The sequence below is a fragment of the Somniosus microcephalus genome, chromosome 34, assembly GCF_052327205.1.
Source record: "Somniosus microcephalus isolate GS21.2 chromosome 34, FLI_Smic_1.0, whole genome shotgun sequence".
NCBI classification, from domain to species: Eukaryota; Metazoa; Chordata; class Chondrichthyes; order Squaliformes; family Somniosidae; genus Somniosus; species Somniosus microcephalus.
This window is the reverse complement of record NC_141020.1, coordinates 18,648,743-18,672,349: the sequence shown is the minus strand read 5'-3', so window position 1 is coordinate 18,672,349 and position 23,607 is coordinate 18,648,743. Positions and strand designations below refer to the sequence as shown.

Below are 23,607 nucleotides of genomic sequence, written 5' to 3'. Positions count from 1 at the left end.
GGGACCAATCTAACAACCCTACTGCTAACCAGAACAACAAAATTATTAAGACTTGCATTTCTATAGCACCTTTCACAACCATCTCAAAGCACTTTACAGCCAATGAAGTACAGTCACTGTTGTAATGTAGCAGCCAATTTGCACACAGCAAGCTCCCACAAACAGCAATGTGATAATGACCAGATAATCTGTTTTAGTGATGTCGATTGGCCAGGACACCGGGGAGAACTCCCCTGCTCTTCTTCGAAATAGTGCCATGGGATCTTTTACATCCACCTGAGAGGGCAGACGGGGCCTCGGTTTAACGTCTCATCGGAAAGACGGCACCTCCGACAGTGCAGCACTCCCTCAGTACTGCACTGGGAGTGTCAGCCTAGATTTTTGTGCACAAGTCTCGGGAGTGGGACTTGAACCCACATCCACGCTGATTCAAGAGGCGAGAGTGCTGCCCACTGAGCCACAGCTGACAACTCTAAGTGGGCTCTCGGTGAGCTTCTGGAAATGCCCCCTCGGTGTTTTGTTAAAGTGCTGAAGATGGAAATCTGTTGTCAGAGTCTGTAAACGGGACCCAGTCTCCTGCGGGTCCCTCCGTTCACCTTCCCTGCTCCCTCTCTGAATCACTGATGCTCTGCCAGTGTCTGTGTCTGTGCAGCCAGCAAAAGGGTTACACCCAATCAGAGCGCTCCGATTGTGGTGTCGGTGAAAATCCTCGGACCCTGCCGCGATTGGCTGCCTCAGACGATGATGTCAGTGCAAGTTTGCTCCCAGCCCCACCACACTTGCCTGAAATTGATAGATCCTGTCGGTATCGGCTGTGGGCTTGCAGGGCTGGCGACGGCAATGTTCTAGGATGTGCAGTCGAGGGCTTCACCAGGGCTACCTGAAGAAGTACGGTAAGGTAGTAAAACATGCCATTGTCTTTTTCCCCGACGGCTAGGAGACCAGATTACATCAGACTCACGGTGACCCGGGGGGAACTAGACCAGGGACAGGCTCAAACAATGATTTACTGGGTAAGTCACGATTACTAAATATTAAAAAGCATATCTGTTTAATCACAGAAAATTACAGTACAGAAGGGGGCCATTCAGCCCATCGCGCCTGTGTTAGCTGTCTAACTGGAGTTATACTCCAAACCCATTTCCTTATCCTTTCCCGTGTCCTTTTATATTCTTCCTCTTCAAATACTTATCCAATTCCCTTTTAAATTATTGCAGTTTCTACCTCAATAGTTCCTTGTGGTGGAGCATCGCATGCTCTCAGAAACCCCTCTGTGTGAAAATTTCTCTTCTAACCTCCGCCTATATTCATCTGGTGAAATTCATCCGTCTACTTGCGTGCTTAAAGCTTTTCTTTGCCAGTTGCTTTGAGGTAGAATAGAAACCTTTATGCGTTAATATCATGGAAAGAGACAGACTGTGTGATGGCTTTAAAAGTCGTCAACAGAAATCCGATATTCCCCCTTGACCCCAGCCAGTTCGATTTCTTCAGATAAGAGAGAGGGTGAAAATACCGAGAGGCGCTGATCGATAAGTCAGTGAGGGACAGTCCTGGCTTCGAAACACACGTCAACAGATTGCACACTGCATTCAGCTGGCTTAGGAGTGCTTGACGCCTGAAATGCGAAGGTGTTCTGTTCCCCAGCACTGAGGTCCCTCCCCAGCCCGAGATTCGACAATTTCAACCAAACAAGTTTCACCAGGAGTGAATTTCTGCCGGGGGCGGGGGGGGGGGGGGGTGTTATCCGGATCAATTTGGCGGAACAGCCCCAGAAACCCCGGAAAAACGGTGTTGATGCTGTTTTCCCTGGATTCTCACGGCTCTGCATAGAATGATTCAGCACAGGAGGAGGCCATTCGGCCCATCCTGCCTGTGCCGGCTCTCTGGTCGAGCTATCCAATTAATCCCACTCCCCTGCTCTTTCCCCGTAGCCCTGTAAATTTTTTCCCTCCAAGTACTTATCCAATTCCCTTTTGAAAATTGCTATTGAATCTGCTTCCACCGCCCTTTCAGGCAACGCGTTCCAGATCACGACAACTCGCGGTGTAAAAAAAATGTTTTCTTATGTCGCCTCTGGTTCTTTTGCCAATCACCCTCAATCTGTGTCCTCTGGTTATCGCCCCTTCCGCCACTGGGAACAGTTTCACCTTATTTACTCGATCAAAACCCGTCATGATTTTGAACACCTCTATCAAATCTTCTCTTAACCTTCTCTGCTCTGAGGAGAACGACCCCAGCTTCTCCAGTCTCTCCAGATAACTGAAGTCCCGCATCCCTGGCACCATTCCAGTAAATCTCCTCAGCACCTTCTCCAAGGCCTTGACATCCTTCCTAAAGTGCGGTGCCCAGAATTGAACACAGTGCACCAGCTGAGGCCTAACCAGTGCTTTGTAAAGGTTTAGCACACCTTCCTTGTTTTTGTACTCTATGCCTCTACTAATAAAGCCAAGGATCCCACACGCCCTTTGAACAGCCTGCTCAACTTGTCCTGCCACCTTCAACGATTTGTGTGCGTACACCCCCGGGTCTCTCTGTTCCTGCACCCCCTTTAAAATTGGACCATTTAGTTCATATTGCTTCTCCTCATTCTTCCTATCCAATAACTTCCAGGGTCATTCCTACATCATCAAACAGGTCAATTTGTCTTTGGGTGGGCTGTAACCAACAGGCAACAAATGCGGATGGTTTTCTTTCATGTAAGTAATATCAGCGTTAATTTCAGTACCAGGTTTCAGCAATACCTCCTGCCCCCACCCCCGGGTTCATAGTCGGGGGGAGGGGATATCTACCAAATGTTACCCACAGATATATAAATATATCGGGGGCATGCAAGCAATTATTTGATATGCGCTCCGTGCCAGGAATACGTATCGCGAACTCCACCTCCGACCGTGGCTCAGTGGGTAGCACACTCTCCTCTTGGGCCAGAAGATCGTGGGTTCGAATCCCACTTCAGGGACTTGAGCACATACTCTGGGCTGACACTCCCAGTGCAGTGCTGAGGGAGTGCCGCACTGTCGGAGGTGCCGTCTTTCGGATGAGACGTTAAACCGAGGCCCCACCCCACCCCCCCCCGCCCCGCCGTGTGTTCTCTCAGGTGGGTGTAAAAGATCCCATGGCACTATTTTGAAGAAGAGCGGGGGGAGCTCACCCCGGTGTCCTGGCTAATATTTATCCCTCAATCAACACCTAAAACAGATGACCTGCTATTTATCTTATTACTATTTGTGGGATAGAAACATAGAAGATAGGAGCAGGAGTAGGCCATTCGGCCCCTCGAGCCTGCTCCGCCATTCAATGAGATCATGGCTGATCATCCAAACTCAGTACCCTGTCCCTGCCTTCTCCCCATATCCCTTGATCCCTTTAGCCTTAAGAAATATATCCAACTCTTTCTTGAATATATTTAATGAATTGGCCTCAACTGCCTTCTGTGGTAGAGAATTCCACAGGTTCACCACTCTCTGGGTGAAGAAATTCCTTCCCATCTCTGTCCTAAATGGCTTACCCCTTATCCTTAGACTGTGACCCCTGGTTCTGAACTCCCCCGCCATCAGGAACATCCTTCCTGCATCTAGTCTGTCCAGGCCTGACAGAATTTTATAAGTTTCAATGAGATCCCCTCTCATTCTTCTGAACTCCAGCGAGTATAAACCCAATCTTGCGCAACTTGGTTGCTGCGTATCCCACATTACAACAGTGACTCCACTTCAAAAGTACTTCATTGGCTGTAAAGCGCTTTGGGACATCCTGAGGTCGTTAAAGGTGCTATAGAAATGCAAGTCTTCCTTTTATCATTCGTAATATTTGCCCTAAAATTTCTCAACAAATCGTGGATTAGACGGAATAATTAGTTAGAGCTGAGAAAGTGATGTTATCAGACCTCCGGGGCTTGTTACTCGAGCAACCGATCACGCCAGGCACGGCGAGGGAAGGGGAGATGGGATCCGTCGTAAGGCACTACTCCGCGCGAATCCGTGGAGAGCGATCAGAGAGTGTGGGGGGATGGAAAACAGGCAGGAATTGAGTTCTGTTCCAGATTACACAGCTTCCAATCAAACATTACACCATCCCTCTCCCAGCCAAGCTCCAGCCCACACGGGCCTCTGAGAGCATTAAGGATTAGCACTGCAAAAAGCTGATTGCTTCCTAATCTGAGCAAGAATTGTGGCCCCATAAAACATAAATTAATCATTCCTTAATCTGCTCTCTCTGGCCAGGCGCAGCCCCCCAGTGTTATTAGTTCACACTGGGCCAGATGCTGTTGAACTATTTTAATGTGAAAGATGGGTCAGAATTCATTGCTGGAATGGGTGGGGATTATTAGGGGCTGTCGGATTAAGCACCCGCCGTCATGTTGTTCAATTAGGACAATGGAAAGAGTAACAATAGAAGGTTGCTGATTCCAAGGGTTCCTTTCCTTAAAGATAAATCACTGATAATCATAAACTGATAGGATTTTAAGTCTATCACCTAAACTTTTAATGGTGATCTTTTAAAAAAGAAAGACGTGCATTTCTATAGCGCCTTGCACGACCTCAGGACGTCTCAAAGCACTTTACAGCCAATCAAGTACTTTTGAAGTGTAGTCGCTGTTGTAATGTAGGAAATGCGGCAGCCAATTTGCGCACAGCAAGCTCCCACAAACAGCAATGTGACAGTGACCAGATAATCTGTCTTAGTGATAAATATTGGCTAATACACCAGGGAGAACTCCCCAGCTCTTCTTCGAAATAGAGCCATGGGATCTTTTACGTCCACCCGAGAGGGCAGTCGGTGTCTTGGTTTAACGTCTTATCCGAAAGACGGCACCTCCGACAGTGCAGCACTCCCTCAGCACTGCACTGGGCGCGTCAGCCTAGATTTTTTTTAATCTTCGTTTATGGGATGTGGGCGTCGCTGGCAAGGCCGGCATTTATTGCCCATCCCTAAATCCCTAATTGCCCTTGAGAAGGTGGTGGTGAGCCGCCTTCTTGAACCGCTTCAGTCCGTGTGGTGAAGGTACTCCCACAGTGCTGTTAGGGAGGGAGTTCCAGGATTTTGACCCAGCGACGATGAAGGAACGGCCGATATATTTCTAAGTCAGGATGGTGTGTGACTTGGAGGTGGTGGTGTTCCCGTGCGCCTGCTGCCCTTGTCCTTCTAGGTGGAAGAGGTCGCGGGTTTGGGAGGTGCTCTTGCGCTCAAACGTCTGGAGTGGGACTTGAACTCACAACCTTCTGACTCAGCAGGCGAGAGTGCTACCCACTGAGACACAACTGACACTACAATGTCTACATTGAGGGGGTCCCTTACTAAAGTTCTGCTGTCGGAGGGACTGTTGCCATGACAGCAGGCCCCGCAACCATGGAGCACAGCCATCAACTTCTCAGGGCAACTAGGGATGGGCAATAAATGCAGACCTAGCCAGTGACGCCCACATCCTAGGACAAGTATTAAAAATAGATTTGGTCTGCCCACAATTCATTCCACTTGTTGTTGCTTTCAGTCGTGGCATTGGGAGGAGGTGCCAGATCGAGGCCTGACTCTCACTCAGAGGGAGGGGGCGATCAGAGGGGTAGCTTCCTTGGTAGATGCTCTACAGCAATGTGACAGTGACCAGATAATCTGTTTTAGTGATGTTAATTGATAAATATTGACAGGAGGCTTTAGAAGCAGGTGCCCCACTCACCGCGGGGGAACAGAGTGAGGCCTGAAGCAAAGAGGTGGGAAGCCAATAAGTAAATAACTGAAAAGCAAAATACTGCGGATGCTGGAAATCTGAAATAATAACAGAAATGGCTGGAAATACTCAGCAGGCCAGGCAGCGTCTGTGGAGAGAGAAACAGAGTTAACAGTTCAGGTCAGAACTGGAAAAAGTTAGAGATGTAACAGGTTTTAATCAAGTACCGAGTCAGGGACAGTGGGGAGTGGAGGAAAGGACAAAAGGGAAGGTCTGTGATAGGGTGAAAGGCGGGAGAGATTAAATGACAAAAGGGATGATGGTGCGAGGCAGAAGGAGATGGTAATGGGACAAGTAAAGAAACAAAAGATGGCTCTAGAGGAGGTCTAACGGCAGAACCATGACCAGCACCTACTGTTAGAAAAAATGGGAGCCGAGGTTATGGTCTGAAATTGTTGAACTCAATGTTGAGTCCAAAAGTTGTAAAGTGCCTAATCGAAAGATGGGGTGCTGTTCCTCGAGCTTACGTTGAGCTTCATTGGGACAGTGTAAGAGGCCGAGGGCAGAGAGGTCAGAGTGGGGGTGGAGCGGTGAATTAAAGTGACAGGCGACCGGAAGCTCGGGGTCACCCTTACGGACTGAACGGAGGTGTTCCGCAAAGCGGTCACCCAATCTACGTTTGCTCTCCCCCAATGTAGAGGAGACCACATCGTGAGCAGCGAATACAGTATACTAGATTGCAAGAAGTGCAAGTAAATCGCCAAATAACGGAGCCTGGGACAATCTATCGAGCTCCTCTCTCCTCCCTGCCCCAGTGGCACAGGGCTTGCCCAGCCGCTGCTAGTCTATCATGGGTGTTTTAAGCGCATGCGGGATCCCAATCCGCTGATTACCGCTCTCCCAGTGCAGGATTCTTTATCAGACACACAAGGGAGGCCCAAGACTATCTTGTATTGCTTCAGTTGTATTGCTTCAGTATTGCTTCAGTTGTACAAGGTATTGGTGAGACCGCACCTGGAATACTGCGTACAGTTTTGGTGTCCATACTTAAGAAAGGACATACTTGTTCTCGAGTCAGTACAAAGAAGGTTCACTCGGTTAATCCCGGGGATGAGGGGATGGACATATGAGGAGAGGTTGAGTAGATTGGGACTCTACTCATTGGAGTTCAGAAGAATGAGAGGCGATCTTATTGAAACATATAAGATTGTGAAGGGGTTGGATCGGGTGGATGCAGGGAAGATGTTCCCGATGATGGGTGAAACTAGAACTGGGGGGCATAGTCTTAGAATAAGGGGCTGCTCTTTCAAAACTGAGATGAGGAGGAACTACTTCACTCAGAGGGTGGTAGGTCCATGGAATATGCTGCCCCAAAAAGCTGTAGAAGCTACATCATTACATAAATTTAAAACAGAAATAGACAGTTTCCTAGAAGTAAAGGGAATTAAGGGTTACGGGGAGCGGGCAGGAATTTGGACATGAGTCTAGGTTCGGATCGGTCATGGCCCTGTGGGTAGCGGGCCCAGGGGCCGTGTAGCCTGATCCTGCTCCTATTTCGTGTGTCTGATTCTGTTAGATTCAGGAGATGGTTCTGTGATAGTGGATTGGCAGTTAGGATCAGATCAGCCATGGTCTTATTGAATGGCGGAGCAGGCTCGAGGGGCCGATTGGCCTACTCCTGCTCCTATTTCTTATGTTCTTATGTTGTGGGGCCCGGAGGCTGATTCCTGCTCCTCCAGACCCAGGAGAAATCAGAAAAAAAGTGAAAACAATCTTACCTTTCTGGGATTTTTCTGGTCCCCAGTTCCTCTTCCCAACCGGTTAGGTCTGGCGAGGAAGCCACGAGAACTTCCCCACGTACCCCTGGGGTTAAGATTGCAGTCGGGCCCCACTGACGTCGTTGGTAGCCAATCTTCATGCTTAAAGCAGGCAGAACCCCTCCGCCTTTCAGTGGGTGTCCGGCTCGGCTGCTAAAATGAACAGGATCATTTCGGGATCTGCGGGAAGGCAGTGAGATCGGGGTGGGGGTTAAATTGTATTAAATTGGGGGTTAAGATTTCCCCCTCCCCATTGTACATCACCCATCATTTCCAACGTGAACTATCATAGAATCATAGAAAGTTACAGCACGGAAGGAGGCCATTTCGGCCCATCGTGTCCGCGCCGGCCAACAAAGAGCTATCCAGCCTAATCCCACTTCCCAGCTCTTGGTCCGTAGCCCTGCAGGTTACAGCATCCCAAGTGCACATCCAAGTACTTTTTAAATGTGGTTAGGGTTCCTGCCTCTACCACCCTTTCAGGCAGTGAGTTCCAGACCCCCACAACCCTCTGGGTGAAGACATTTCCCCTCAAATCCCCTCTAAACCTTCCACCAGTTACTTTAAATCTGTGCCCCTGGTTTTTGACCCCTCTGCTAAGGGAAATAGGTCCTTTCTATCCACTTTATCTAGGCCCCTCATAATTTTATACACCTCAATAAGGTCTCCCCTCAGCCTCCTCTGTTCCAAGGAAAACAGACCCAGCCTATCCAGTCTTTCCTCATAGCTAAGATTCTCTACTCCCAGCAACATCCTTGTAAATCTCCTCTGTACCCTCTCTAGTGCAATCACATCTTTCCTGTAATGTGGTGACCAGAACTGCACGCAGTACTCTAGCTGAGGCCTAACTAGTGTTTTATACAGTTGAAGCATAACCTCCCTGCTCTTGTATTCTATGCCACGGCTAATAAAGGCAAGCATTCCATATGCCTTCTTAACCACCTTATCTACCTGTCCTGCTACCTTCAGGGATCTGTTACAGGAGGGGCTTTAAAATAGGTGGGGACATGGCTGAGCTGCTCCAAACCCCAAACTCCAAACTTAACCCTCACCTCAATCACCGCCTTTCCTCTTCCTACCTGGGCTACTGATGGAACATCTCGTCCAATGAGCTTTGTCTGTTGGTGTTGTGCGGGGACCAATGAGCATTCACTTCATTACAACATTCAGTGCAATATCTCATACAAAAAGGAAAAGGAAAGAAAGACTTGCCTTTATATAGCGCCTTTCATAACCTCAGGACGTCCCAACACACTTTGCAGCCAATGAAGTACTTTTGAAGTGTAGTCATTGCTGTACTGTAGGGAACACAGCAGCCAATTTGCGCACAGCAAGCTCCCACAAACAGCAATGTGATAATGACCAGATAATCTGTTTTTAGTGATGTTGGTTGAGGGATAAATATTCACCAGGACACTGGGGAGAACTCCCCTGCTCTTCTTCAAAATAGTGCCCTGGGATCTTTTACATAAGAACATAAGAAATAGGAGCAGGAGTAGGCCATTCGGCCCCTCGAGCCTGCCCCGCCATTCAATGAGATCATGGCTGATCATCGACCTCAACTCCACTTTCCCGCCCGATCTCCATATCCCTCGATTCCCCGAGAGTCCAAGGCCTAGAAATTCAGTTGGGCGCCGTTTGGGGCGCCAAGCTCGCCTGGGCGCCGGAATTACCGCTGCGAGCGGAGCCACTAGCGCCATCCCGATATTCAGTTTCAGCGCCCCAAACGGAAGCGGGCCGCTACTCGAGGCTCCCCGCGTCCCGCTTGGGGCACTGAAACTGATTACCGCAGCGCAACGTGCCGCAGCGCCACACGCTGCGGCACGGCACGCTGCGGTACTGCAGGCCTTCCTCCCACTGTTAAGGGGGAGGTGCCTGCAACAGCGCGATCCCCGCTCGCGAGTGCCGGCAAATGAGCCCGGCACCAAGGAGAAGTGCCGGGCTCTCAGGAAACAGCTGGCAATGCCGCGGGGGGGGGGGGTTAGGAGGCCGGGGACGGAGGTGCTGGCAGGCGGCCGCCGAAAAAGCGGCCGCCCGCACCTCCACCTTAACTAGCGCCACGACCGCCACAGGTAGGCCCTGTGAACCGGTCGCAATTTGCGACCGGCGTTAAAGAGGCGGGCGCGACCAAATATGATCATCGGGGCGGGAGCGGGGCGCTGCGCACACCGATGACGTCATCGGTGGCGGCGCAGCGCTACAGGCTAATGCCGCCATTAGCGCCCCGCTAAATATCGTGGGAGGTGTGGCCAGTGGCGCTAAAGCCACTGAGTGCCCTCTTTGGGCGCTAACTGGTGGCGCAGCCCACTGAATTTCTAGGCCCAAAAATCTATCGATCTCAGCCTTGAATATACCCAATGATTCAGCATCCACAGCCCTCTGGGGCAGAGAATTCCAAAGATTCACCACCCTCTGAGTGAAGAAATTCCTCCTCATCTCAGTCCTAAATGGCCGACCCTTTATCCTGAGACTATGCCCCCTGGTTCTAGACTCTCCAGCCAGGGGAAACAACCTCTCAGCATCTACCCTGTCAATCCCCTTCAGAATCTTGTATTTTTCAATGAGATCACCTCTCATTCTTCGAAACTCCAGAGAGTATCGGCCCATTCTACACAATCTCTCATCATAGGACAGCCCTCTCATCCCAGGAATCAATCTAGTGAACCTTTGTTGCACCGCCTCCAAGGCAAGTATATCCTTCCTTAGAAAAGGAGATAAGATAAATCCACCTGAGAGGGCAGATGGGGCCTCGGTGTAGCATCTCATCCCAGAGGACAACACCTCCGACAGTGCAGCACTCCCTCAGTACTGCACTGGGAGTGTCAGCCTAGATGTTTGTGTTCAAGTCTCTGGAGTGGGACTTGAACCCACGACCTTCTGACTCAGAGGTGAGAGTGCCACCCACTGAGCCACTGAATGTTGATTGGTTGAAAGAAAAGAACTGGACAAGGGAATTTTCAAGCAATGTAAACATGTTTACGGTATCAACCTGTGACTGATTAAAAGGAACATTTTGCAGGGATATGGGGAAAGAGCAGGGGGAGTGAGACGGATTGGATAGCCCTTTCAGAGAGCCGGCACAGGTACGATGGGCCGATTGGCCTCCTTCTGTGCTGCATGGCTCTAAGATTTATATTGACGGCAGCTAACTCAATACTGACTGTGGACTGAACCCAGTGCCTTCCATAGTCTCTCTGGCTGAGCTACGCTGCATAAACCCACTGAGGCATCAGGGGAGCTTAATGCCTGCCTTCCTCTCTCTGGGTGGCGTGCTGGAATTGTGTGTCGTGTCTTCAGTGGGGTCGCTGACGCCCCAGGATTGTCCAGGAGGCTCCAGGAATTAAATATTAATTTCCTGGACTCTGATGTGATAAATCACAGGGAGGTGTTAAAAAAAAACGGTGTGTTTTATTTTTCATTTTCTTTAAACATTTTTGTTCATTAGTTATAAAAAATATTGGAAATAGGAAGAAAGGTTGTTTGGCTGGGCAGGAGATAAGAAGTCACATGATGAATCCTCGGGGAATGTGGCCTACTAGAGTTAGCAACGCTGGTCTTCAGGGCAATAAAACGGAAATTATTCAGAGAGGAGGAAGTAAAGTTTGGCTCCCACATAAAAACTGGGCATTTGGTCGAGGATCCGGAGAGGGGAGTGGAGAGGTAGAGAGGGGTGTACGGAAGGAATTCCAGAGAGTGGGACCGAGGCGGGTAAAGGCCACAGCCGTGGTCATCACCTTCAGGCGAGGAGGGGGCGAAGACTGGAGGGAGTAGAATCACTGATGCACGGAGGAAGCTCAGTAAATCTCAGGGCTAGTGGCAGAAGAGTCGGCATAAACCTGTGCAGGCAGTGTTATTGTGTAGTGAGAAGTTAAATTAATCCCCTCATGCCGTTGAACAAAAGCCATAAAAAGGCAGGATTGGGTTCTGTAAATGGATGTGAAGCACTTCACATCGAGTACAACTCTGTTGACAAAGGATGAAGTCTGCTTCTCCAATAGGAAGAGGGCGATGCAGCTTAAAGATGAAATCTGCTGAAGCTTTATCCAAAGCTGGCGACATCAGCGAGTTTACGTTACATTCATTGTGAAAGCTGCTTTTAATCATTTACCCTGTTGTAATGATATCAGCAAATAGAGATGGTATTTGCCTGTTCGATTATGATGCCTTAATAGCATGATTGCATGTATTGATTGCTTGTGCCTGACCAGCAGAGGGCATGTGACCGAGAGAAGCAAGGCAGTTAGTTTTAGTTTCGGTTTCGTTCTAGATGCATCACAGTATCGTGTCTCCTGTAAAAGCTGTATAAAAGAGTTGAACAGACTTTAGATTAAAACTCATTCTCTTTCATAAATGTCTCATCATTGAACCCACAAAGAAATCAATACATGGTGTCAGAAGTGGCTGAAAGAGATGAAGAGAAAAAATTTGAAGTTAAATCAGCTCTCCACAAATTAGCAAGCCAAAAGAGAACATCGTTGCTTACCATTGGAGAATAGCTAACGAAGTGAAAAATGGAAGGTTTACTCCCACCGGCGACGCTTCAGTTGACAGGTAATGTGGCTGAAAAATGGAGGAGATTCAAACAATGTTTAGAGTTGTATTTAGCGGCAATCGGAGCTGACGAGAAAAGTAATAAAAAGAAATCGTCACTGTTCTTACATGTCGTGGGTGATGAAGCGCTGGAGGTGTATAATAACTTCACATTCGCTGCTAATGGAGACAAAATGAAGCTAGATAAAATAATGGAACAGTTTGAGGCCTACTGCATACCTAAACGTAACGTGACGTTTGAGAGGCACAGATTTTTCACATGTGTACAGAAAACGGGTGAGACTATTGATCAGTATGTGACTGAACTGAGAAACAGAAGCAAATCGTGTGAATTTGGGGGATTGGCAGACTCACTGATAAAAGACAGACTGGTGTGTGGTATTCCAGATAATGGTCTAAGGGAAAGACTGCTAAGAGAGCAAGATCTAGACCTGGGAAAAGCCATAGCACTGTGTAGGGCTACAGAGACTGTGAAGTTGCAGGCAAAGGAGCTGTTCAGTGACAATAGCTGCAACGTGGATGCAGTGAGAATGAACGGACACAAACCGTTTAACAAAAAGAGCGCCAATGTGAAAAAAGAGGCGTGGCCAGCGAACGAAAATGAAAGGGACAATCGAAAGTCATGTAGTCTTTCCACCATCCACCAAAAAAGTGTCCAGCATATGGTAAAACATGCAATAGTTGCAACAAGAACAACCATTATGCCCGTTGCTGTAAGAACCAAGCGCAACAAAGCAAGGTCCATACAGTAGATGAAAGCGAGATAGAGGAGTTCTATGTAGATGTTGTGTCTGAAAACAAAAAAGAAGAAAGAGACTGGATGTTGACACTAAAAGTGAATGACATACACATTCCATTTAAATTGGATACTGGAGCACAAGATAATGTGATATCAGAGACTGATTTTAAGAAAATTAGACCCAGACCAAAGATACATAGAATAAAAGTGAAAGTGACAGGATACTCAGGTACTAATATACCAGTGAAAGGAAAATGCATTGTCAAAGTGACACACAAGGACAGAGAGCACACGCTAGCATTAATCGTGGTGCCAAAGGATGTGCAAGCCATACTAGGTTTAAAAGCCTGTGAGAGACTGAACCTGGTAAAGAGAGTCCTCGTTGTGGAAAGCAAAGGAGAGACAGTCTATGATGAACTCATGAAAGAGTACAACGACCTATTTAAGGGTCTAGGCTGCATTCCAGGAGAACACACGATCAGAGTAGATAAAAGTATGACACCGGTCATACATCCATGCAGAAAAGTTCCGTTTGCTCTTCAAAAGCAACTGAAGGCAGAGTTGGACAGGATGGAAAGCCTGAACGTGATTCAGAAGATAGATGAGCCAACTGAGTGGGTGAGTTCCCTCGTCGTAGTGGACAAAAAGAATGGAAAGCTCAGAATTTGCCTGGATCCAAGAGATCTAAACAGAGCAATAAAGAGAGAGCACTTCAAGCTTCCTACACGTGAGGAAATCATGGCACAGTTTGCAAATGCAAAATATTTCAGCAAGTTAGATGCAGCATCAGGATTTTGGCAGATGAAGCTGGACGAAGCAAGTTCAAGACTGTGCACGTTCAACAGTCCATTTGGCAGATACAGATTCCTAAGGTTACCATTTGGCATTGCCTCAGCTCCTGAAGTGTATCACAAGACTATCCATATGATCTATGAGCACCTGGAGGGAGTTGATACATCAATGGATGACATCATAGTATGGGGAACCACGAGAACTGAGCATGATGAGAGACTGAAAAAAGTGCTGGAAGCAACAAGGAAAACAAACCTGAAGCTGAATAGAGAGAAATGCCAGCTCGGGGTGACAGAACTGACATTCATGGGAGATATCCTTAGCAGTGAGGGCATCAGACCAGATCCCAGAAAGGTCTCCGCCATTGAGAATATGCCAAAGCCACAATGCAAAAAGGACGTGCAGAGGTTTAATGGAATGATCAACTACATGGGGAAATTCATATCCAACCTCTCAGAAAAGGTGGCGCCACTGAGAAGACTAATTGAAAAGAACATAGAATGGGAATGGAATTATGAGCATGAGAAGTCATGGAGCGATCTAAAGAAACTGCTCACAGAGGAACCAGTTCTGAGGTTTTATGACCCAGCGAGACCCATCAAGATATCATCAGATGCATCACAGAGTGGGCTCGGTGCCGCTCTTCTGCAACAATATGACTACTGGCAAACTATTGCATATGCATCGCGCTCAATGACAGACGCAGAGACGCGATATGCTCAAATAGAAAAGGAGCTGCTCAGCATCACATACGCCTGTGAAAGATTTCACCAGTTTGTGGCAGGACAAGCAATCAGTGTAGAGACTGACCATAAGCCCTTGATTGCATTGTTCCAAAAGCCACTAAATAGCTGTCCGCTTAGAATACAAAGAATGATGATCAGGCTGCAACGCTATACACTGAATGTTGCGTACACACCGGGTAAGCTGATGTATACAGCAGACACGTTGTCCAGAGCTGTAGACCCAAGTGAGCCCGCAAACACCACAATGGATGACAAAGTGAACGCCTACGTGGACATGATCACAAGTGCACTGCCCATAGCAGATGTAAAAATGGAGCTCATAAAGACTGAGACAAACAAAGATGAAACAATGAGACGACTGAGAAAAAGCATCTTGGATGGATGGCCCAACATGAAGCAAGACTGCTCACCTGATATAGCAGAGTACTGGAACTGCAGGGCGGAACTATCAGTGGTCAAAGACATCATCTACAAAGGAAGTAAAATAGTTATCCCAAAGAGTCTGAGAAGAGAGATGCTAAAAAAGATCCATGGAGGACATCTGGGAATCGAAAAGTGTAAGAAAAGAGCACGAGAGGTGATGTACTGGCCACGAATCAACCAAGATGTGACAAATGAGGTGTCAAACTGCACAATATGCCTGAAATATCGAGCAAGCAATCCGGTAGAACCACTAAAGCCACACCCAGCACCAGACAGACCTTACCAGAAGGTAGGCGCTGACCTATTCGTATGTCAAGGGAAGGACTATCTTGTAGTCACAGACTATTACTCCCTGTATCCAGAGGTTTGTAGACTGCACACCACCACTGCAGATGCTGTGATAACATGTATGAAAGCCATATTCTCCAGACATGGCGTGGCAAGCGAGGTCTTCACAGACAACGGACCTCAGTTTTACAATGCAAGTTTCCGACACTTTGCCAAAGAGTGGGACTTTGTCCACACAATGTCAAGTCCTCACTTTCCACAGTCCAATGGACTAGTGGAAAAATCGGTCCAGACAGTGAAAAGACTGATGTACAAGGCAAAAGACAGTGGAACTGACTTCTACCAGAGCATGCTTGTATACCGCACAACGCCGCTCGAGTGTGGTATGTCACCAGCCCAACTCCTGATGGGACGTCGGCTAAGGTCAAACCTACCCATCCCGGAGAACCTCCTGAAAACAAAAGAGGGGGAGAAAGTGAGGAAGTTCAAAGAACAACAGAAAGAAAAGCAAAAGTACTACTATGACAGAGGAACACAAAACCTACCTGAACTCCACACTGGTGACCAAGTAAGGTTCAAAGACAAAACAAACACATGGACTCAGAAGGGAACTGTCCTGAGTGAAGTTCAACCAAGATCATACACCATTCAGACAGATGAGGGTGCTGTTCTGAGAAGAAATCATCGAGATCTTCTCATGGGACCAGCCACAGCAGGTCAAGAGACTGATACTGTTGAACAACCTGATCACACAGCTGAGAACCAATCATCTGAGGCAACAACTCAGATTCAAGGACAATCAATCAGAAAATCCTCAAGACACGTGAAGCCTCCTGAGAGACTCATTGAGCAAATTTAAGGACTATTGTTATAGAAGGAAGTAGTGTTATCTTATTCTTTCTTCAAGTTCTAGTGTATTGACATATTTCATGTGAACACACAAAGCAAGGTTAAAAAACCTTGATCATGATAATGATAATGTAAGTTCATTAAGTGTTACAGTTAAAATGCAGATTAATACAAAGAAAACATGTTGTTAGTTAAAAGTAAAATACTTTTGTTTTAAGAAAAGGAGATGTAATGATATCAGCAAATAGAGATGGTATTTGCCTGTTCGATTATGATGCCTTAATAGCATGATTGCATGTATTGATTGCTTGTGCCTGACCAGCAGAGGGCATGTGACCGAGAGAAGCAAGGCAGTTAGTTTTAGTTTCGGTTTCGTTCTAGATGCATCACAGCATCGTGTCTCCTGTAAAAGCTGTATAAAAGAGTTGAACAGACTTTAGATTAAAACTCATTCTCTTTCATAAATGTCTCATCATTGAACCCACAAAGAAATCAATACACCTGTCTTCGAAAATTATGCTGTAACGTAAACAAGGCAGCCCTCCCTTTACCCTACCAGTGGTGGCCACTCTCTGAAATTCTCTCCCTCGATCCCTCCGCCTCTCCATTTCCCTCTCCTCCTTTAGGGTCCTCCTTAAAACCTACTTCTCTGACCAAGTTTTTGGTCACCCTTCCTAATCTCATTTTCTTTGGTTGGGCATTCAACTTGCCCTTGCACCTCTCTCACTCTCCGAGGATGTTTCTCCCCGATATAAATTCCAGTAGTTGTGGTTGCTGTCGGGTCCCTGGAAGTACCGAGGCCTCCTCGTGAGTCAGGTCCCCAAAAGCCTCCAGAGGCAAAGCCTGTCTGGCTGCCTGGACCAGCGCTGGAGGCCTAGGCCGTCATTTTCTGTAGCGGGCCTTCACGAGAGAAGGGCAGGAACAAAATACAGGAAAATGCCAAGAGAAACAGCGGTACAGGTTTTGTTTTTAAATCCATCTAACCGCACAGCAGGGTGACGTATGAGGAGAGATTGGGTCGATTGGGCTTATACTCACTGGAGTTTAGAAGATTGAGAGGGGATCTCATTGAAACCTATAAAATTCTAACAGGACTAGACAGACTAGATGCTGGAAGGATGTTCCTGATGGCGGGGAAGTCCAGAACCAGGGGGTCACAGTCTAAGGATAAGGGGTAAGCCATTTAGGACTGAGATGAGGAGGAATTTCTTCACCCAGAGAGTGGTGAACCTGTGGAATTCTCTGCCACAGAAGGCAGTGGAGGCCAATTCATTAAATATATTCAACAAAGAGTTGGATATATTTCTTAAGGCTAAAGGGATCAAGGGATATGGGGAGAAGGCAGGGACAGGGTACTGAGTTTGGATGATCAGCCATGATCTCATTGAATGGCGGAGCAGGCTCGAGGGGCCGAATGGCCTACTCCTGCTATGTTTCTATGTTTCTATGAAAGAAAAGACTTGCATTTATATAGCACCTTCCACGACCTCAGGACATCCCAAGGTATTTTTGGAGTGTAGTCACTGTTATATGTAGAAAATGCAGCAGCCAATTTGCGCACAGCAAGCTCCCACAAGCAGAAATTAAATAAATGACCAGATGATCAGCTTTAGGTGTTGCTTGATTTGAGGGATGATTATTGGCCAGGGCACCAGTAAAGTTCCCCTGCTTTGCTTCGAATAGTGCCACAGGGTCTTTAACATCCATCTGAGAGAGCAGGCAGGGCCTCCTTTTAACTTCCCAGCCCAAACACGGCACCTCCAACAGTGCAGGACAAACGCATCCATACCATTCGCCTCAACCACTCCCTGTGGTAGCTGTAAAGTCTGTAAGTTGTGCAGTAAATAACTTCAGAGACTTTAGAAGTACAAACAAAACAGGTCTTTACTATTCAGAGGTCTGGGCGATTTCTGCCCTAGTTAACGTATCACAACCCTTATATACTGGTGTGGTCACTATCGGTATTACAGTATACATGAGCCAATAAATAGTGCCACCCTGAAGTAGTGCTCTTAAAGGCGAACGGTCACATTCTATAGTTCCCTTAAAGGTAAACAGTTACATACACAACACTCCTCCCTTCCTAGCTTATTACTTACAGAATCCCGTTAAACATACAATCTTCAATTTTATATAAACAGGTTGCAGATATACTCTCGATGGAGTCAACGTCATATAACAATTTACAGATATACTCTCGATGGAGTCAACGTCATATAACTTCATGTTTAACATAACATAATAACATATATAACTTCATGTCAAAACAGATCACAGATTCAGTCTCTGTGGAAAACAGTTCATAGATTCAGTCTCTGTGGTGTAGTCGGTTCACATTGCTGGAGTGACTCATTCAATAGTCCTTCCATGGGTTTAACAGTTTGAACTTCCGAACTGAATTGGCTCCGTTCGGAGGGACCACGTGTGTGATCTGGTAGAGGTAATCATGGTTCAGATGGGTCATCTTCTGTTTCGACTTTTCCTTTTCTGCTTCTTGGAGACTCTCTGGGCTCCACTGTCAGCTGCCAGCTGCATGCGCAGTTCCTCCTTCTCTTCCTCCTTTTTCCGTAGTAGAGCCACCTTCTCCCGATGTTCCGTAGACTTTCGGTGCTCCTCCATGATTTCTGTATGGTGGGAGTCGAAGTTACAAGTTGGGCAGGACAGGACATAGTAATATTCGGAGTCGTCCTGAGCTAGGCCAGCGAGAGGGTCTTCTATGTCCTCCCTACCCAGCTGGACGTCCGCCAGCTTTTGTTCCAAATCCAGACATCTTTCCTGAAGAGACTTCTTCACGTGTTCCGCTTCCTCTAACTTTTTCTGGGCTTTCAGCAAGTTGTTTACTAATGACCTCATTTGTGATTTTAATACTTCAACTTCCTTTGGAGATTGATTGATCGGACTATTCAATCCCTCTACCGGAGCAGTTGTTTCAGCGTTCTGTTGTTCAACCTTGACATGAGTCAGCGTACTTTTGGTATCTAAGGGTTGCTCTGCTGCCATCTTCTCAGTCTGTGTTGCAACCTCGGCTATTTCAATAACTTTTGAGAGCTCCAAACCCTTCTCCTCTGACGATTTAAGCTCATGTTCATGGCCCATTTTTACGGTCTCTGTGTTTCTTACAGTTCCCTTTTCTTCCACTGAAAAGATTTCCAGTTGCATCTGTTCTTCAAGTCGTTGGACCTCGGCCATTGCCGCTTCATATTTATTTTGTGTTTCCTTTAATAATTTAACGAGTTCTTGGACATCCTGTATTCCCTGTTCTGGTATGTCTTCCACCACTAATTTTTTTCCTATGGATTGAATCCCTAACGATGAGTCAGCCTTGGCCTGAAGCTCATCAAACATTTCCTGCAGACTTTGTAATTCTTGCTTATGGTCAACCTTTAGTCGTTCATGTTCTTTCACTAACACGAGCTTTTCGGAAGTTGCCAAGTTAACCCCTTCCAGGATTGTAGTCCGAGCCTGTTCATACTGTTCTTTCAACTCGTTACACTCTGCTTGCAACAAGTCGTAGAGGTGAACTGGAATACCATCCTGACTTCCTGAAGATTCCTCTTCCTTTGGATCGTTCTGTGTATATTCTAGTTCCTGAACAGCCTCAGGGAGATGTGATTGGTACTTGGCCACGATGGCTCTATGGTCGCTCTCTGCTTGAGCGAGCTGTCTCTGTTGTCTTTCCAGGGACTCCCATTCGGTGTCCCAGAACTTTTTCACCTTTTCCATCTCTTGTAGGAGACGGGCACTCAACTGTTCTAATTGTCGTTGTACTTTGACATAACGTTGAGTTCTAGCCCGGTGTTCCTCCGTAATGCATCTGTCTGTAGCTTGAACAGACTCAGAATTCTCTGTCTTTATGCACGCCATCGATTTCCCAACCTTAGTCCGTGAGTTCATGTTAATCTTGTTTTTCATACATAAGCTGGACTTATCGTCTTCCGGCTCGGAGTCTGAGCTGCTTGTCTGCACCGAGTCCTCACTCGTCATTGCTTGTCGGTAGTGCCATTCCATGTCTATTTTCTTGATCCACTCCCGTCCCAGAAGTGGTGGTCCTCCCTCAGGTAGTACGTACAGATACATTCGTGGGTGTTCTTTACCCCTATCTCTCACCTTGACTCGTATTTTTCCCAGGGGGTATACATGATGCCCCGTGTATGTCTGTAATACGAATTTTGTATTTCTTAAGGGTATGTGAGAGAATAGCCGGTGATAGTCCTTTTGGTTGATGACGGATACAGCTGATCCCGTGTCCAGCTCCATTCGTACTTGGACTCCCGCTATTTTTAGTGTGACCCAGATCAACTGTAGATCAGTTACTTTACCCACATGGTGGATTCTCAGACTATCCAGCTCCTGGCTGTTTGGGTCTGAGTCTGAATTTTGTTCATCTGAACTCTTTTCAGCCACCTGATGCACCTTGTTGTACTTTCCTTGTGGTGGTGGCTTCCTTTGCTTGTTGGTCTTCTTTCCGGACCTGCATACCTTCGCGATGTGACCCAGTTTGCCACATTTCCTGCACTCTTGGTTCTTAAACCAGCACTGATTCTGGTCGTGCGTTGTCTTTCCACAACGGTAGCATTTGGGAGTGCTTGTTGTAATTTGGTCCACCCCGAGTGCCGCCGCCTTTAGCTGCATTTCCGCCGTCCCTTTCGCTGCGGCTTCGTGCGATGAAGCTATGAGGACAGCCCTGTCCAGTGTGAGGTCGTTTTCTTCCAGAAGTCGCTTCTGCGTTCCTTCTTTGGCCAAGCCGCATACGAACTTGTCCCGCAGCGCCTCTGTCAAATTCCCTCCAAACTGGCAGTATTTCGCTAGCTTACGCAGTTCGACTAAGTATTCCGCATTGCTTTCATCTTGCCTCTGGGTTCTGGCGTAAAATTTAAATCGTTCAGCCAGCATCAACGGTGTGGGGTTCAAGTGATCCTTCAACACTGTTACGATCTCTTCGAAGGTCTGGTCCACTGGTTTAACTGGTGCTATTAGATGTTTCAAAAGCCCGTATGTTTTTGCTCCCATCGAATTTAACAAAGTTATTGCCTTGTTGTCATCCTCAATTTCGTTGGCTACGCAATATATTTCTATGCGTTCCACATACGTGGCCCAGTCTTCTATTTCTGCATTAAAGTCATTAATATTTCCTCGCTTAGGCATCTTCTTCTCTTTTTGAGAACAGTACAAGTATTACTTTACTTATTATTATTAATTTTCTTCTCTCTTCTTGAGAACACACCAGCCTTTCTGAAAAATCTTATTACTTTTCTGAAATTCTTAATAATTTCCAAAATGGCGGTTTCCCGCTTCTTCCTTCTTCTTCGGCGGTTTTCCCGTGAAAAATGGCGGCTTTCCCGCGCTTCTCGGCTCTCCCCGCCCACTTTAATGGCGGTTTTCCCCGCGCTTTTCTGTTCTCCCCGCCCACGGCAATGGCGGTTTCCCGCTTCTTCCCCTGGCGGGAGGGGTACACTTTCCCCCGCGGGCGACGGCCGCTGGCTACCGGTCCCCAGCCTGTGCGTCGGCTTCAGCGCTCTCCGCTGGCTTTCAGACCCCCAGCCCGCGCGTCGGCTTCAGCGCTCTCCGCTGGTTTTCAGATCCCCAGCCCGCGCGTCGGCTTCAGCGCTCTCCGCTGGCTTTCAGATCCCCAGCCCGCGCGTCGGCTTCAGCGCTCTCCTTCCCGCGGCAGGCAACCGGCTCCGGGTACCCCCGATGACGGCGGACAGTTACAGCCTCTGAACTGGCTCTCGGCCAATTCCCGATTTCTCGGCTCTGTCTCACCCGGCCTGCTCCCGGTCTCAGCGCCTCTGGACCCGACTTTGTCTGGCTCCTTTCCCCCTCGACCGTGGTCGAGTGTACCGCCCTTATCCTCTGGTTTTACTCCTTCCTTATTTTCTTTTACTGTTCCCTTACTCACAGTCCGTGGCAGCCTTGCCTCTCTTGTCGATCGGCTCGCTCCTCACTGTGGCAGAAGGGACCGTCAGTGCCTGTTGCAGATGGAAGTTTTCAATGCCAAAATCTTCCTCTTTGCTATCGCTGCAGCCTCGAGTTTTCACCCAGCAGAACGACGAGGGCGGGTGCCTCACTTCGACGCTCCTTAGTTGCTTAGGAACTACTGTTGCCGCAGGGTACGATCGGCCTCGTCGCCATTGTAAAGTCTGTAAGTTGTGCAGTAAATAACTTCAGAGACTTTAGAAGTACAAACAAAACAGGTCTTTACTATTCAGAGGTCTGGGCGATTTCTGCCCTAGTTAACGTATCACAACCCTTATATACTGGTGTGGTCACTATCGGTATTACAGTATACATGAGCCAATAAATAGTGCCACCCTGAAGTAGTGCTCTTAAAGGCGAACGGTCACATTCTATAGTTCCCTTAAAGGTAAACGGTTACATACACAACAGTAGCGAGTTCCACATTCTCACCACTCTCTGGGTAAAGAGGTTTCTTCTGAATTCCCTATTGGATTTCTTGGTGACTATCTTATATTGATGGCCTCCAGTTATGCTCTTCCCTACAAGTGGAAACATTCTCTCTTTATCCACTCTATCAAAATTATTCATGATTTTAAAGACCTCTATTAGGTCACCCCTCAACCTTCTTTTTTCAAGAGAAAAGAGACCCAGCCTGTTCATCCTTTCCTGATATGTATACCCTCGCATTTCTGGTATCATCCTTGTAAATCTTCTCTGCACCCTCTCCAGTGCCTCTATAACCTTTTTATAATATGGCGACCAGAACTGTACGCAGTTCTCCAAGTGTGGTCTAACCAAGGTTCAATACAGGTTTAGCATAACTTCCCTACTTTTCAATTCTATCCCTCTAGAAATAAACCCGAGTGCTCGGTTTGCTTTTTTTATGGCCTTGCTAACCTGTGACGCAACTTTTAGTGATTTGTGTATTTGTACTCCGAGATCCCTTTGTTCCTCTACCCCACCCAGACTCGCACCCTCCAAGTGATAAGTGACCTCCCTATTCTTCCTACCAAAATGTAATAGCTCACATTTATCTGTGTTGAACTTCATTTGCCAATTATATGCTCATTCTACAAGTTTATTAATGTCCTCCTGTAATTTGTTGCAGTCCTCCTCAGTATTGACTGTCTCCCCCAATTTGGTGTCATCCGCAAATTTAGAAATTGTGTTTTTGATTCCAAAGTCTAAATCGTTAATATAAATTGTGAACAGCAGTGGCCCCAGCACTGATCCTTGTGGAACACCACTACCCACCTTCTGCCACTGTGAATAGCCACCCTTTACCCCTACTCTCTGCTTTCTGCCCCATCCTGAAGCCAGCTAGCAATCCATTCTGCTACTTGTCCGCAAGGGCGAATCGACAGCACGTAACTAGGACAGGCTGCCTGAACTGAAGGCCAGGTTTGTTGCTCAGCAGGCTCTGTCCTGCCAGCACAGGATGGACATCCGAGGCCAGGAGACCCATCTCCGTTCAATTCATGCTGAGCACGATCTTCCAGCCAGCCCTTTTGGCGTCTCTGAAGTGTTCCTCACACATTCTGCGTGACAGCTTCATCATTGTAATATGTTAGCTGCCATTCTCCCCCCCCCCCCCATGTGCTTTCCCATCTGTTTACAATAGCAATACGCTCTGTTGCCTGTTTGTCCATCTGGACAGTGTCAGCCCTGGCTCAGTGGGTAGCGCTCTCGCTATCTGAGCCAGCAGGTTGTGGGTTTAAGTCCCACTCCACAGACTTGAGCACATAATCTAGGCTGACACTCCAGTGCGGTGCTGAGGGAGTG

General features: G+C 47.4%; 1 protein-coding gene across 1 annotated transcript in view; it reads left to right on the top strand.

Annotated features, from left to right (window-relative positions):
- Window positions 1-762: 762 nt before the first annotated feature.
- LOC147096854 (uncharacterized) overlaps window positions 763-23,607 on the top strand; it is a 42,991-nt gene continuing 20,146 nt past the window's right edge. The window contains exon 1 of the mRNA XM_085973160.1: window positions 763-893. Coding sequence (XP_085829286.1) covers window positions 851-893 — 43 coding nt within the window. The 5' untranslated portion in view covers window positions 763-850. The remainder of the gene's footprint in view (window positions 894-23,607) is intronic.